Below are 15037 nucleotides of genomic sequence, written 5' to 3'. Positions count from 1 at the left end.
ATCAATTGAGATATGTAAACACCATACGACGGAGCAGAGGGTATGTTAGATTTTAGTGTGAAGTCGTCCATCTGTGTCAACATTGAGGAAAAGATCAAGGTATGAAGCAGTCCTTCTAGTATCAGTAGTATCCTTAATTTCAAGTTCACTGGGATATATGAGATGCAAGTACTGACTGAAATATGGGTTATTCAGTGATAGGACATCATCAATATATCTGAAATTAAAATTAAAGAATTTCGCAAGGTGCTTTTTCTTTTTTTCTTTTAGAAGGTTCTGAATGAATTCTGCTTCATACGAGTACAAAACAAATCGGTCAGAAGGGGTGCACAATAAGTACCTATTGGAATACTGACTGTCTGTTGAAATATCAATCCTCCAAACTCAACAAACATATTGCCGATTAAAAAGTCCAGCTTTTTGATAATATCATCTTCAGTGTATTTTCTGATAGAATCAGTGTGGTTCTTCACAAAATAAGTATTTTCTGATAGAATCAGTGTGGTTCTTCACAAAATAAGAACTATTATAACCCAAAACAAGAAATTTATATCTACGATTCCCATTTGTATAGAAAAAGCTCTGTTTAATGAGATGGTGAAGTCGATCTTTCAATTGAGCATGGGGAATAGTAGTGTAAAGCGTAGAAAATCAAAAGTCTTAATGTTACAGCAAAATTGCAGAGATTGTGATCTTAGATTTAGCAGTACATCTGATTGACAACACTAGTTGAATATATCTCATCACAATATTTTTGAATGGCATCTTTTACTGTACAAAGAATAGTAGTCAGCACTTTAAAAAGATGTTTAGTCGAACATCTTGATGATCCAGCTATGTATCGTTCTTTATACGGAGTTTCGTGAAGTTTTGCTATCCAGTATAATGACGGTAGATTTTCTTCGTTTTCTTTGATGTTAATACCAAAAGAAAGAAGGACAGATTTGTGATTTTGTCAAATTTCATCCTTTGTAAATGATGTAAACGAATATGTAGGATTACAAGTTGTGCTGTTTATTCCAAGCTCTTTTTTGAGACATTGCAAATAATAGTTTTTACATACGAAGCCAATATTATTGGAGGCTATATCTGCTGGAACAACGACATATTTGTCATGCAAAGAGGATAAAACATCCACAACCTCCGTGTTTTTGAATGGGTTAGAAACCCTTGTGCTCAAAGTACATCGCAGTTTCTGAATGCGCTTCTGAATGCATGATCTATTGGCTTTGATCCATTCAGACATTTTTTTGCTAAATATTGAAAGCTCTTTGAAAGTGAAAATTTATTAGTATTAAGCAAATGGGGAGTAATATAAGTTAATCTTACCAATTCAAGTGCATTACTGTCAGTTTGTTAATATTGTGAAAAAATTACAGTTATAAGGAAAACTTATCTAAAGCAATTTTGAATTGAATATGGAAATTTATATTATAATGACATTTATAAGTATTTAGTTTCTACACATTGTTTTAGTGATCAATAAATCTGATTTTAGATTCTAAAAAAGGTATTGTGTACCTTTAATTCGATTCGTTTTTCTATAGAAATACTGAACAACTGATTTTAAGGGGTATGCATTAATTAAGGTTTAGTTCGATATAAGTGTATATTAGATTGGACATGGACCGTTGAAATGTTTCTGTACCATGCCCTTTTTTAAAAACATATTACTGTGACTCGACTATAGGGGTTGCTGTTTACCTTTACCTATTGTTCAACCTGATTGTAAAATTGACAATACAATTACGACATTTAAATTGACCAGTTGGTATTGTTAAGAGTTGAGTCTACCTTGATGCTACCTGTACTGTTTTTTTATTCACCTAACCAAACCTTCCAGTATGTTTTTTTTCCTGAAGCTTTTCTTCACCTAGGGTTATTCTATTATAAACTTTATAGGGCAGAAAATATTATTGGTTTTCATTGTTTTAAGTCCCCAATAAATATGATTAAACTGACCCAAAAACCTAAATCAGTCAAAGATTGCCTTAACTGCATGTTAACATGGTTAATATGTATGAGAATTAAAACTGTTTTTACATAATAAATGAATGTTTAAATTGTTAACCCTTATACATAGTATTGTCCAGTTGTCAGTGAAACAAGAAATAGCTATTCAGGTGTTTTCAGTTTCAGTTTTCAAATGGATATGTTATGCATCTCCTCATATATCCCTTGAAATGTTTGCACTTTGGAATATAATAGCAGTGTTTGAAATCTATTTGAATCAATGTGCATAAAATATTGGGATTTATTTTATTTGAATTCACTTCTTAATTTTGCTTCTGGAAATATGACTTTGAATGGATTGTCATGAATGTATCAAGGAGGAAATAATTCATTCAAAATGTTTGGTGTGGCTTTCACATGATGATGTTCATGTACAAAAATACTGTGTTCACTCAAGGGAATTCCCTTTGGATGAGATTAAGTTAATCTTAAAGGCAAAAAAAAAATCAAAACGGGGATGCAAGTAGGAGAAATAAGTTCATCCAACATGTTTCTGTGGCTTTAAATGTTTAAATGTGATTTTGAAATGATCATTGTAAATTTATGGATCTAATATGAAGATGATTCACTTTTTTAAATAGGATATATACATGTATCATGGAAATGAATTAAAATGAGAATACAGTGGATATAGTCAAATCTAGTGATAAAGTGAATAATAATAGTAAAATATTCCAAACAATTCATAACGTGAGGATAACAAATTTGAATGTGATATTGGAAATAATCAAAAATTACAAAATTCTGGATCTAATATAGTTTAATTGGGATATATAGCATAGGAAATGAAATAAAGCTGATTACTGTGATCAAGTGATATAGTGAAAAAATAAAAATAAAATATTCTAAAAAATTGTAAAGTGAGGATAATTATTTTGAATGTTATATTGGAAATCATCAAATATTGAAAAATTCTGGATCTTATATAAAGACTCTACACCTGTTTAATTGGGATATATATCATAAACAGAATACTGTGGATATAATAAAATCTAGTGCAATAGTGAAAAATGTTAGAAAATATTCCAAAAGGTTAATAAAATTAGGAAAATATTTTAAAATTACTTCAAATAGTGAAACTGGAATACTGGAGTCGGTTTCACAAAAAAACTTACGACTAAGATTGATCGTAAGTATACTGAATTGTTCATGACTTACGATCAATCTTAATCGTAAGTATTTTTGTGAAACCGACCCCTGGATGGGATATCAAATATCAGTGCCAATACATAAATAAAGAAATAAAGAAAACAATGTATTCATAATTAATATTTGTTATATTTCACTATGCATAAACACTTTGTACAAGGCTCATGTCAATAAGTATTGAACAAATGTTTAAATGAAGGAATGCACACAATTGTTCTGGTGTTTATTAATCGTGAAAAATTATAAAATATGATATAATTAAGATTTCCACAAGAGTATTAAAAAAACTATTTTGAGTTAATTCCCATTAGAAAAAGCCAAAGAGATAAAAGAGGTATTTTCAACAATATAAGGGAAATCCATGCACTCATAGTATTTGGCTATGAAGACATTAAGAGGAAATTATATGACATACAATTAAATATCCTGCAAGAAAAAACATATATTTATTCTTGTTCCGGCTTGCTCACTCCTAAAATTTGAAATGACAGTAAAATAAAAAAAAAAAATCGCTCCTTTTCCTTCTAAATGTTGTGATTCTTTGACAATTTCTTTGGCAATTGTATCGCCAATTACTCCAAGGAATACATTCATTTCAATGAAAAAAAAGACTGTAATTACAATGTTTATTTCCTTTACTTGTTTTAGGATTCTCTATTGAAAAACATTGGGAAATCATTAAAAAAAATCAGCAGTTTTTAGCAATTATTAGGACAATGAATAAGTTTGCATACTGTGTCCATACTCTAGTTTTATTCATTCCATATATATTAATTTAAACTGTAGGCATGTTATGTTAGTTAACAAAGATAAAATACGAAGCAGGTATGCCAAATGTATAAGTTTTGAAAAGCTTATCTCAGTTATACTACAACAGTGACAATTGAACAGGTAAAGTGATGTGACAGCATCAAGGTAGACTCTAAATGCATGAGTGATCACCTATTGTCAACTCTTACAATACCAACAGGTCAATTTAAATGTCCCAATTGTATTGTCAATTTTGCAATCTGGTTGAACAATAGGTATAGGTAAAGGTAAACAGCAACACCTATAGTCAAGTTACAGTTTAACATTTACAACAGCATAAGATCACTTACTCATATTTTCCTGGCTGTTGTAGTTCATTCAAGCCTAACCAGGTTTGTTCTTTCGATCCCACTCGGACCTTTAAAAGGATAGTTTTTAAAGCCAGTTTATTAATATTGCCGTAATTAAAAAGATATATTTTGACAAAAACTTTTGAAAATGAATGATGTGTTTGACAAGAACTTAAGAACTCTCGATCATGCATGATTGACGTCAGAGAGTTTGGCGTTACATTATCGTTCATTTGATTTTGGTGCATTTGGCTTTAAAATGTTTAGATAAATAGAACAAATCTAATGAAGGTAATTGCAGAAACAGGTGATGGGATATATGAAATAATCATCGTATGAATACGTTAAAAAGGGCCAAAGAAAAAATTACAAAACTAAAGCTAATTTTGGAAAATGATGAAATTAACATGTTAATAGAAAAGCAAAGGATATAGGGTATCCATAAATGACACAAAATCAGTACATGCACATCAAAAAACACACGTTTAAGTTCAAGTATCACTGAATAGGTTTAAAGGGAATATTTTTTACTCAATTATAGTCATTTGCAAAGTCTTCAAGGAAATAACTTGAATGTAAAAATGGAATAGTACCAACCAAACTAAACACAAAATCATTTTCGGCTTTTGAATGTATGTCAGCAAGTCCTCCACCATTTGCATTACAATAGTTCTGAGCATCATACCATGTTTTTGCTGAGTCCCTTCCCGAGTTCGGAGCTGGCATGTAACAATATCCTTTGAAACTATACCAATTTCCAGAACCACACAGACTTGCTGGGAAAACAATACAATTAATTTGATTAGCTATTTGAAACCAACAAAACAAGATAAATTTTAGTTCCCCTCTTTGGCGATTTATTTGTAAATATTTCAAAAGATACAAAAAAACAAACGTCATTTATAAGGTCAAACTTTTTGCAGACTTATTGCATAGCATAGTATTATCGAACATTCAAAAATAATTTACATGTGCTTCTCTTATCAACCTAAAGGCATGCCATTTATACAATTTTCTCAAATAAAATATGTTTAGGGCTCTTTACACTGTCCATAAAATTGACATAAAGTATTAGTACAATGTATATTGAGTGCTTGAATGTATTAGATAAGATATATCACTTTCAACTGTGTTATTTTTTTCTGCTTTAATGCACATAAAGTCTTTTCTATCTATTCTTTCAGCAATCTAAACTTGGCTACAGAGTCTCTGTGAAAGTTCAGACTCTGAATCAGATGAGATTTGAAAAAAAATATTAAAAGATCTGTTGAAATCCATACGATATAAAATCCCTTTACTGCAATAGTATGAATATGTATCAATTTAAACTTAGGTACATAGTATAAGAATAAATGCAATTTTGTTTTATGAAAAAAGATTAATCTACTAAGATACTTAAAGAGACAAATTATACTTTGTAAAAAATATATCTTTTCCTAATAAAAATTTTCTGAAAAAGACATCATCCTTGTTCCTTCCATATTTTTTTGTTACAAATGAATGCTACGCATCACTGATGTTTTATTTGTCACCAACAACAGAAAGTATGATCTCTCCGTATGGCCTACCATCCACATCGTTTAGAGTTTAAATACCATGATTGATACGATGCGCGCATGCACGCTAACAGAATATTGTATACATTAACAGGTTGTGTACTTTTAACGCATAAAATCCTACGGTATGATAGCGCAAAAAGAAAAAAAAACTCAACACAACTGACGTTTTACTGTCACCATTACGCATTAGTTGATTGATGAGACCTGCTTGTATTGCAACTAACAAGAGACATGTTTTCGAGGTCTTAAATCCTTAAATACTAGAAATAGTCGTCATATACTTTATCTTGACATTTCGACTTAGTTTAGATTCGAATAACAGGAGCTTCTTTTCTGTCGAGAAAAACCCGATCGTTTTGACTTCATGCAATGTTTTTGATTTGAATATACTGTATTCAACATGGATTTACTAACATTAAGAATCACTTTTTACAAAGACCATGAAAATTATTTTTAAAACTGGACATCGTTTGTCTTTGGATTAATATTGATTTGCTATTAAAAACTTAAGAATAGTATAACATTTGTAATTTATGTAATTTCATCTATTTCATATGTTTAATTTCTGGCACTAACTTACAACCCGGCATTACATTGCACGGTGCACAGATTTATACGAGCCTGTCCTAGTCAGGAATTTATTCAGACTTTTCATATATTTGTCTGTCATGGACTGTGAGATGGTCATATATTGGGATGATCTCTTAATTGTGTTGTTCGTGTTGATAATTTAGAGACAACAGTAGTTTACCGATGTTTATCCAAGGTCAGGCAAAATGTCACAATATACAGATCGGATATCATATCTGGCATTTATGGATCATAGACATTCATCTTGTGAATTCAGAAAGTCTCACATCGTATCGTTTAACCAATTAGGGAAGGTGACCGTTTAATTAATGTAGTGTCAATTTCAGTAAGTTCTTTCTCATAACTCTGTCGGATCATTTTATCTTTTGTCAGGGGCAGACAGATGTTAATGAATTCCGCCGTAAGATGTGATCATGCTCGAGCTTAACGTATTCTAAAATTGAGATATGTTAACGGCATACGATGAGGCAGTTTTTTTGCTACTACTGAGAGGTCTGAAGATGACAATAGAAAATCTAAAATCATAATGCATATATTCTACTTTGAAGTCATCAATCTGTGTCAATATGAAGGTAAACATTGAGATATGAAGCCAACCTTCTAGTTGGGGAAGTATCCGAAAATTCACTGCGACAAAAGAAATACAAGAACTCATTAAAATGTGGGTTATTGAGTGACAGGAACTCATCAATGCATGTGTATCTGAAAGTGAATTCAAAGAACTTGACAAAATGTTTTTTTCCGTTTTTCTTTGAGTAGTTTTTAATGAATTCTTCATCAAATGAGTACAAAACAAGTTGGTCAGTAGGGGTGCATTATGAGTACCCATTGATATACCGACTGTTTGAAGAAACATTGTGCCACTGAAATTAACAAATACGTTGAATATAAAAAAGTTCAGCATTTCATTGATATCATATTTGGTGGTTTTTTTGTTTGTATCATGTGGTTTTGACTAATTAAGATTGTTCATTGCATTAAACAATTAATTTGTATCTACGATTCCCATTTTGGTAAAAAAAGGTAAACGAGAGGAAGGAAGCATAAACTACAAAACATGTTGCAAAGGATAGCATTGTGTTGTCAAAAATTACCTGATGCAGTAACTGGTATTTGTGGTTTTAATGTGGTCTTTAAACGAGTACCTGAAATGGAAGTTAACTTGATTCATTACTTTAAAACACAATTTTGAAACTGCAAATATCGAACTTGTGACAACAAGAAACTGTCTGCGATACATAGTCAATCAGGTAAACCGACATTTGAAGGATTGATACTTTCGGGTAAATCAATACCATGCATTGGGATACAACCTTGTACAGCTGGTACGGTTTAGGGTTTTGCGCTACCATAATAGAAATTGTAAATAAAGTTATTAAAAGTCTTAGTAACATGAAAACCCACTTTTTTTTCAGACACGCTACGCTGTGTAATAATTAAAAAAAAGAGAGATATTGTATCAATAATGCCTTCAACAACAATGTACAGTAATGACTAACATTTTGAATATATGGACACGTGTGAAAGTAATTGACATTATGTAGAATCTTTAGTGTTCAAACTCTAGTAGATTTTAACGTCTTTAGAATTTGACTCTCAGAGTGAAAGGAAAAGTGGGAAAATTTTTTGTTTATATTTTTTGTTTTAAATGATGATTATCTAATTGTATATGTATCTTTTAAATATCGGAGAGACTGTCAAAAGTACCTTTCAAATAAGTAGCAAGCATATTCGACAAAGTTTCTTCTATAAGTAGTCAGTTATAAAGAAAAAAGATTTAATTTTAGATATTTCTTCACGTATACAATTTGTTTAATTAAGACTGACCTTTATTTATTTTGCAGATAAATTGCAATTGCGAAAAGCAAGGAAGATCATTCCATCTGTACTTATTTGTGATTTGGACACAATCTTCTCTGCCGTTATAATTGTTTGGTTCATTAGGATTCCACTTCGTAAAATCATAAGCTGAGTTATCGCTCCATCTGAATGATGATTCTTTAAGAAAATCGTTCAAACCTATCCAAAACGAGTAACTCTTTGACCTGTAAAAATATAATATTGTACTTTAACATTATGGAATAAAAAGACAATTTTTAGGGAACAAACATCTGATTTTAAAAATATAGAGCGGCCGAAGAACTGTTTCCTTGAATGAATGTAATAACATTAAAACATTCCGTATCATCTTCACAAATAATACAAGATGGCCTTGAAGTATAGATTCTAGGTACTGACGTTGTTCATCATCTTAATTACGTGTTATAGTGTTTTTATTTGTCTTTGTATATTTTTAACCTTTATTGTTTAGTCCATTTTTTGTAATATGCTTTTGGCGTGACTCGGTATTTATACATCTCGCAATTGTGTTATTGTGCTATGGTCATTTTTTGTATTCTTGTCTTTCATTTTTGCTTAAGTACTTTGTCTAAAGGGTGTCTATATGGCATTTTGTTTTTCTTTTTTGGTATAGTTATTTGTTTTTATAGTGATTAAGATTATAACACAATGTTGACTGCTGTACCCCAGTTTTTGACAATTTTACCTATTATGTCTTTTGTTTTGCTGAAACATTGTTGTTAATATAATGGAATTCTATGCGACTGTCATACAAGTGAGAGGTTTAGCTAGCCATTAAACCAGGATTAATCCACCATTTTCTACATGAGGATATGCCTGTACCAAGTCAGGAATATGACAGTGGTTTTTCCATTCGTTTGATGTTTTTGACCTTTGATTTTGCTATTTGATAAAGAACTGTCCATTTTGAATTTTCCTTGGAGATCGGTATTTTTGCTATTTTATTTTTTACACTACAAATTTTGCTGCATTAGGTGCTTGTTCGATAATTAGTGTCACTTCAGTGATGCTCGAGACCAAAGTATTCGAAAATCCAAACCAAATACAACCGTTGAAGAGCTGACATAACCGAAAAAGGACCAAAAGTATAGCCAATCTGAGCTATGTATGTAGGAGATGCATTCAATTTTAAATGATTTCAAAGTTATATAACAACAAATTGTAAATAAAACAATATCCGGTTTGTTCATGGCAACATCGAAGTACTAAGCTTGGAAATTCCTCGGGGACTTATAGTGTACCAGCAGCCGCTGTTATGTATGCTAATTTACTTCTAAGGTACGTTTCATTGGGCCCGACCTAATAAAAGTGTCAACTATTTCAGAAAAAATATTTCAATTTTACATACAAATTTCAATATTAGCTGAGAAAAGAAAAAAAACAGTTTTTCCATATTTCTAAATCAAAATCCCCTATCGAAATATCGTTTTAAATCAACATGATCAATGGAACATGTATAATGATTGTTTTGAAACCAGAAGTATATTCTTAAAATAATTAATTGGTGATTCATTTTACACAACTTGTAAGTAAGATCCTAAACCTATGTTTATAAAATATCCCTTAAGCATGGTTTGTATGGTTGGATTCCCAAAACAATCGTTTTTCAATTATTAGCAGTGTTTTGAGAATTCACAATTTGACCTCAAGTTTTATCATCTTTTATCAATAGTCATTGTATTTCACAGTTTATTTTACCTAACAATAAAAATAACATACAGCAAACTTTCAGAATAAAAAAAATCACTTGTTTTGCTGTATGCTGGTACGGTACATGCTTTGTACACTTTACTTACACTGACAAGGTGTCTCTGACGAAAACAGCTTCCTGTTCACTGTGAATGCTCAATAAATCAGCACCAATATTAACACAATATTCTCTCGCAATCAGCCAGGTTTTTTTTGTGTTATAAACCTACAATAGTAAGGTGATGCTCTTTTCATTACACTGCAATATACTTAATTCTTACGGTAGGCTGTCTGGTTCAAGAACCCAGAGGTTGTAGATGCTTTATAATCTTTGCATAACAAATATGTTGTTGTTCCAGCAGATAAAGCTTCCAATAATAGTGTCTTCATATGTAAAAACCATTACTTGGAATGCCTCACAAAAGAGCTTGGAATAAACAGCACAGCTGGTAATCCTACATATTCTTTAACATCATTTACAAAGGATGAAATTTGACAAAATCACAAATCTGTCCTTCTAATTAACATCAAAGAAAACGAAGAAAATCTACCGTCATTATACTGGATACCAAAACTTCACAAAACTCCTTATAAAGAACGATACATAGCTGGATCATCAAGATGTTCAACTAAACATCTTTTTAAAGTGCTGACTACTATTCCTTCTACAGTAAAAGATGCCTTCAAAAATATTGTGATGAAATATATTCAACCAGTGGTGTCAATCAGATGTTGATTGTCTAAAAAATTATTAAGATCTACTTCTAAATCTTAGATCACAATCTCTGCAATTATGCAGCAACATTAAAACTTTTGATTTTTCTACGCTTTACACTACTATTCCCCATGCTCAATTGAAAGATCGACTTCACCATCTCATCAAACAGTGCTTTTTCTATAAAAATGGGAATCGTAGATATATATTTCTTGCTTTGGGTTATAATTATTCTTATTTTGTGATGAACCACACTGATTCTATCAGAAAATATACTGAAGATGATATCATCAAAATGGTGGACTTTTTGATCGACAATATATTTTGTGAGTTTGGAGGATTGATATTTCAACAGACAGTCGGTATTCCAATGGGTACTTATTGTGCACCCTTACTGGCCGATTTGTTTTGTACCCGTATGAACCAGAATTCACTAAGAACCTTCTAAAAGACAAAAAGAAAAAGCACCTTGCAAAATTCTTTAATTTTACTTTCAGATATATAGATGATCTCCTATCACTGAATAACCCATATTTCAGTCAGTACTTACATCTCATATATCCCAGTGAACTTGAAATTAAGGATACTATTGATACTATAAGGACTGCTTTTTACCTTGATATCTTCCTCAATATTGACACAAATGGACGACTTCACACTAAAATCTATGACAAACGTGACGATTTCAACTTCCCAATTATCAATTTCGCATTTCTCAGCAGTAACATACCTTCTGCCCCATCGTATGGTTTTTACATATCTCAGTTGATACGTTATGCTTTCGCATGTTCACACTATAAGGACGACTTCATATACAAGAGCGTGCTCCTTACGCAGAAACTACTCAAACAGAGTTATGAACAGGAAAGATTAAAAATGACACTCCGTAAATTTTACGGACACCATCACGAATTGATTGAGCTATACGATGTGTCTGTGTCTAAACTAACTAACGACATTTTTACCACGATTGCTATTAGACGTGTCTCGGTATTTATACATCCAACATTCATGTATTTAGTTATGATGTTTCTTTTGTAAGTTCCGTTAGATATTGTGTTATGTCTTATCGTTTGTGGTTTGAATTCTATTTTTATTTTCTACATGTATGTAAAAGTAAAGATAATTAATCAGTTAGTTCATTTATATGATTTTTAGTTTAAAGCTACTTTATGCACAGGATTAATTTGTTTTTACAGTTTTGATTGAGAAGAAAAACCGACATGTTTAGAAAAAACAAATAATTACACCATTACTAACACAATTCTATATTAATATTCTTGTAATGGTTAGAAAATACATAAAATAACACCATTACAAACTTAATCCCAATTTTATATTCTTTTTTTAAAAATTTACCTGTGACGTCACTTTTTGTGGCGTTGATACATTCGTGTGGCGCTCAGTTCATAATTCTATTGCGGTGTAAATGAAAGATGTTCCTTGTTATTCTGTGGTTTACATGTTGTAATGTACAATTATATTATTTATTTATGTATGTCTCTGTCCTGAGTGTTCTTGCGTTTAGTTGTAATGTATTCTTATCACGTAATGTTGTCATTTTAGCGATATTTTTAACATTGCCATATAGGCGGGAGGTTTGACTAGCCATAAAACCAGGTTCAACCCACCATTTTTTCTTAAAATGTCCTGTACCAAGTCAGGAATATGGCAGTTGTTATCAAATAGTCCGTTTCTATATATGTTGGCGTTTGTTTTTGTAGCAGTTCATTGTTTATGTTGTTCCGTTGTTTTTCTCTTATAGTTGATGTGTTTCACTCGGTTTTGGTTTGTGACCCGGATTTGCTGCAGTTAAATCGATGTATTGAACAGCGGTATACTACTGTTGCCTTTATTTATGGTAGGCTGTCTGGTTCACATAGTCATTCTTTTATCATATCCTTCAATTGTTATTTGGTTGATGCCTTTATAAACAATAGCAATATATATTATAGTCTTTCTCTAAAGAAGAATTTTTTTCTTAGTCATTTATTTACGATAAAGAAAGAGGTTACGATATATTTTTCATAAGGTCTGGTCTTAAATTTTGAATGTAACTGGTTTGCACTGGTTATGCACCCAACAAAACTATTTTTTACTTTTACAGTACTAGTCAAAGAACAACAAGGTCCTCTGTAGTTTCAAATGGTTTCAAATGGTTCAACGGTTTTAAAAACCAAAGACGTTTCTATTCATTTCTATAAGTATATGATCTGATTTAAAATTCACTATCAACTCTGGAAGCAGTACTGGTTCTGAGGTATTCAGCATTGCACCGGAAACCTTTCTGACATACTAGTATGTCGTTGCAATTGGTAGAGCATGTCTCAAATATATATTTTCATGCCCATCCATTCTAGCCTTTACATAAGTAGGCCGACTGGCACCAAAGGAACAACTCGCCGCAATTGCACCGCAAACAATCTCATTTTATAGCCGTTTTCAACAGTTTACGTTATGCCCCCTACCCCCCCCCCCCCCCCCCCCCCCAAAAAAAAAAGTTGGAATTCTCGTTCAATACTTCACGATTAATCTTCCTGCGTCAAACAGCGTCAACAGAGATAACAAAAATATGACATTTTTTTAAAAAATAATGGCTGTTTGTAAGAGATAACAAATTTAGGTAGAAAGTTGCAGCTTGCCATTTTCGTTTCGAACATGGTGAAAATAAATTGACATTTTGTCAAAAAAGGTATCCACTAATGTGTATAAATTGCGAATGAGCTCCAAGTGTATCCCCGTTTTAGATATTTTTTTCCGTTTAAATATATTTGTATACAAGGTCGTTGTCCCATCTAGCTCTACTGTTAATAACTGATAATCTTTCATTGAACAGATAATCAAAACAATAAAACAAATTGGAATCATACCTTGTAGCACCAGTTTTGAAATGCAGTCCATCCGACAGGACATGGTGTAATTGGTGGAAGTGTTGCTGGAGGTCTAGTGAATCCAGTTCTTGGTGATTCGCAAATGTAGTTGTGAATTTCCGAACAAGGTCTACTTTCCCATGCTCCAATAGGATGCGTTGTTCTCATGGCAGTACATGTTCCTCTCTCATTCCCTGCAATATAAATATAATTTTCATTCCTAAATATAAATAGTAATCAAAGTCGTTCATGATTAAGAATATCAAGATTTGATTAAACATCGTATAGCAAAACCAATACATACATATAAATATAAAAACAGAAGGTTATATATGATTCCAAGTAAGACATCGCTCCGTCAATAATGTAAGACAATAAAAAGAAATTAAGACAAAATTCATTTTTATAGCTCTTAGTTATACATCGTTGACTATTAAAATTTTCTGTCTGAGCGTTCCTGGTGAATGTTAATCTAAAAAAGCGCTCTTGACGCAACAGATTTATAAAGTTATTTTCATTTTTTTTAAGGTAAATCTTTTTAAAAAAAACTTGCCTTTCTGTATATATTTGTGTGGTTAATTACTATAATCATTTATTACCTGTATGCGAATTAGACCAAAAGGTAAAAGCCACATTCTGTCCTTGAATCCATCTATATGTATTTGATGTTTGTAAATCACTAAGTCCGACCCAAAACAAGTCTTTCCTGGTGTCTAGGAAACTTGCAAGAAATGCTTGTACAAACCTATTTCAAATGATATTATTTTTATGACAAAAACAATTTCAACGTTTAACAAGATGTGAGACAACTATCTACCAAATACTAGAAATTGAGAAAGTTCAAAATTATACTATTCTTAACAGAGATGATTTACTATTCGATCATTCGAACTAATCTGTCATTCGCCAGATTTCTACAGCTATTCGGTCCAAAGTACTAACTCGTGTCTAGTTATTATGCCAATTCATTGGATAAACATAAAAATAAGGAGATGTGGTACGGCCTTCAACAATTCGATAAACCAAGTGTTTTTATAATTCTGTACAACACGGAAAAATAAAAACAAATTTTTCTTCACGACAGATTATGTACACGCCATATCTATGTCTGTTTCTCTCGTGTTTTTTTTTTATCTCACTAAACATGAATAAAAAGTTGTTTGCTGTGAAATCAAAAATGTTTTTTTTTTCAAATCTGACGATCTCAGTTTTATGAAAATTTTACAGAAAATTGAGTATTTTTTTGGAAAAGGTAAGAAATAAACTACGAAAACCTACATGCATTAAATATTAAACTTGTTGTGAAAAGTAAAATATTTCTATTCTATGTAAATAGTGTTCAACAAACCGATCGTTAACGGTTGCCAAATTGCCACCAAACTGTTTCTTGCACGAGTCTTGAGCTGCCTGCCAAGTTCTTGGTTGGTCAAAATGTGAATCTCTGAAAGCGTAGCATGATGCTCCGTAACCTATGCCCCTTGACTGGGGACA

General features: G+C 31.6%; 1 protein-coding gene across 1 annotated transcript in view; it reads right to left on the bottom strand.

The window, feature by feature from the left end:
* The window catches only part of LOC127727754 (macrophage mannose receptor 1-like), a 49328-nt gene that overhangs the window by 16627 nt on the left and 17664 nt on the right, over window positions 1–15037 (bottom strand). The window contains exons 13-20 of the mRNA XM_052234870.1: window positions 14895–15028; window positions 14146–14291; window positions 13547–13740; window positions 10069–10187; window positions 8240–8457; window positions 7507–7557; window positions 4860–5038; window positions 4263–4330 (exon numbers count right to left, since the gene is read on the bottom strand). Coding sequence (XP_052090830.1) covers window positions 4263–4330; window positions 4860–5038; window positions 7507–7557; window positions 8240–8457; window positions 10069–10187; window positions 13547–13740; window positions 14146–14291; window positions 14895–15028 — 1109 coding nt within the window. The remainder of the gene's footprint in view (window positions 1–4262; window positions 4331–4859; window positions 5039–7506; window positions 7558–8239; window positions 8458–10068; window positions 10188–13546; window positions 13741–14145; window positions 14292–14894; window positions 15029–15037) is intronic.

Source organism: Mytilus californianus, unplaced genomic scaffold, assembly GCF_021869535.1.
Source record: "Mytilus californianus isolate M0D057914Y unplaced genomic scaffold, xbMytCali1.0.p SCAF_2, whole genome shotgun sequence".
Taxonomy (NCBI): domain Eukaryota; kingdom Metazoa; phylum Mollusca; class Bivalvia; order Mytilida; family Mytilidae; genus Mytilus; species Mytilus californianus.
The sequence above is the reverse complement of the archived record's forward strand: the minus strand, read 5'-3'. Positions and strand labels throughout refer to the sequence as shown.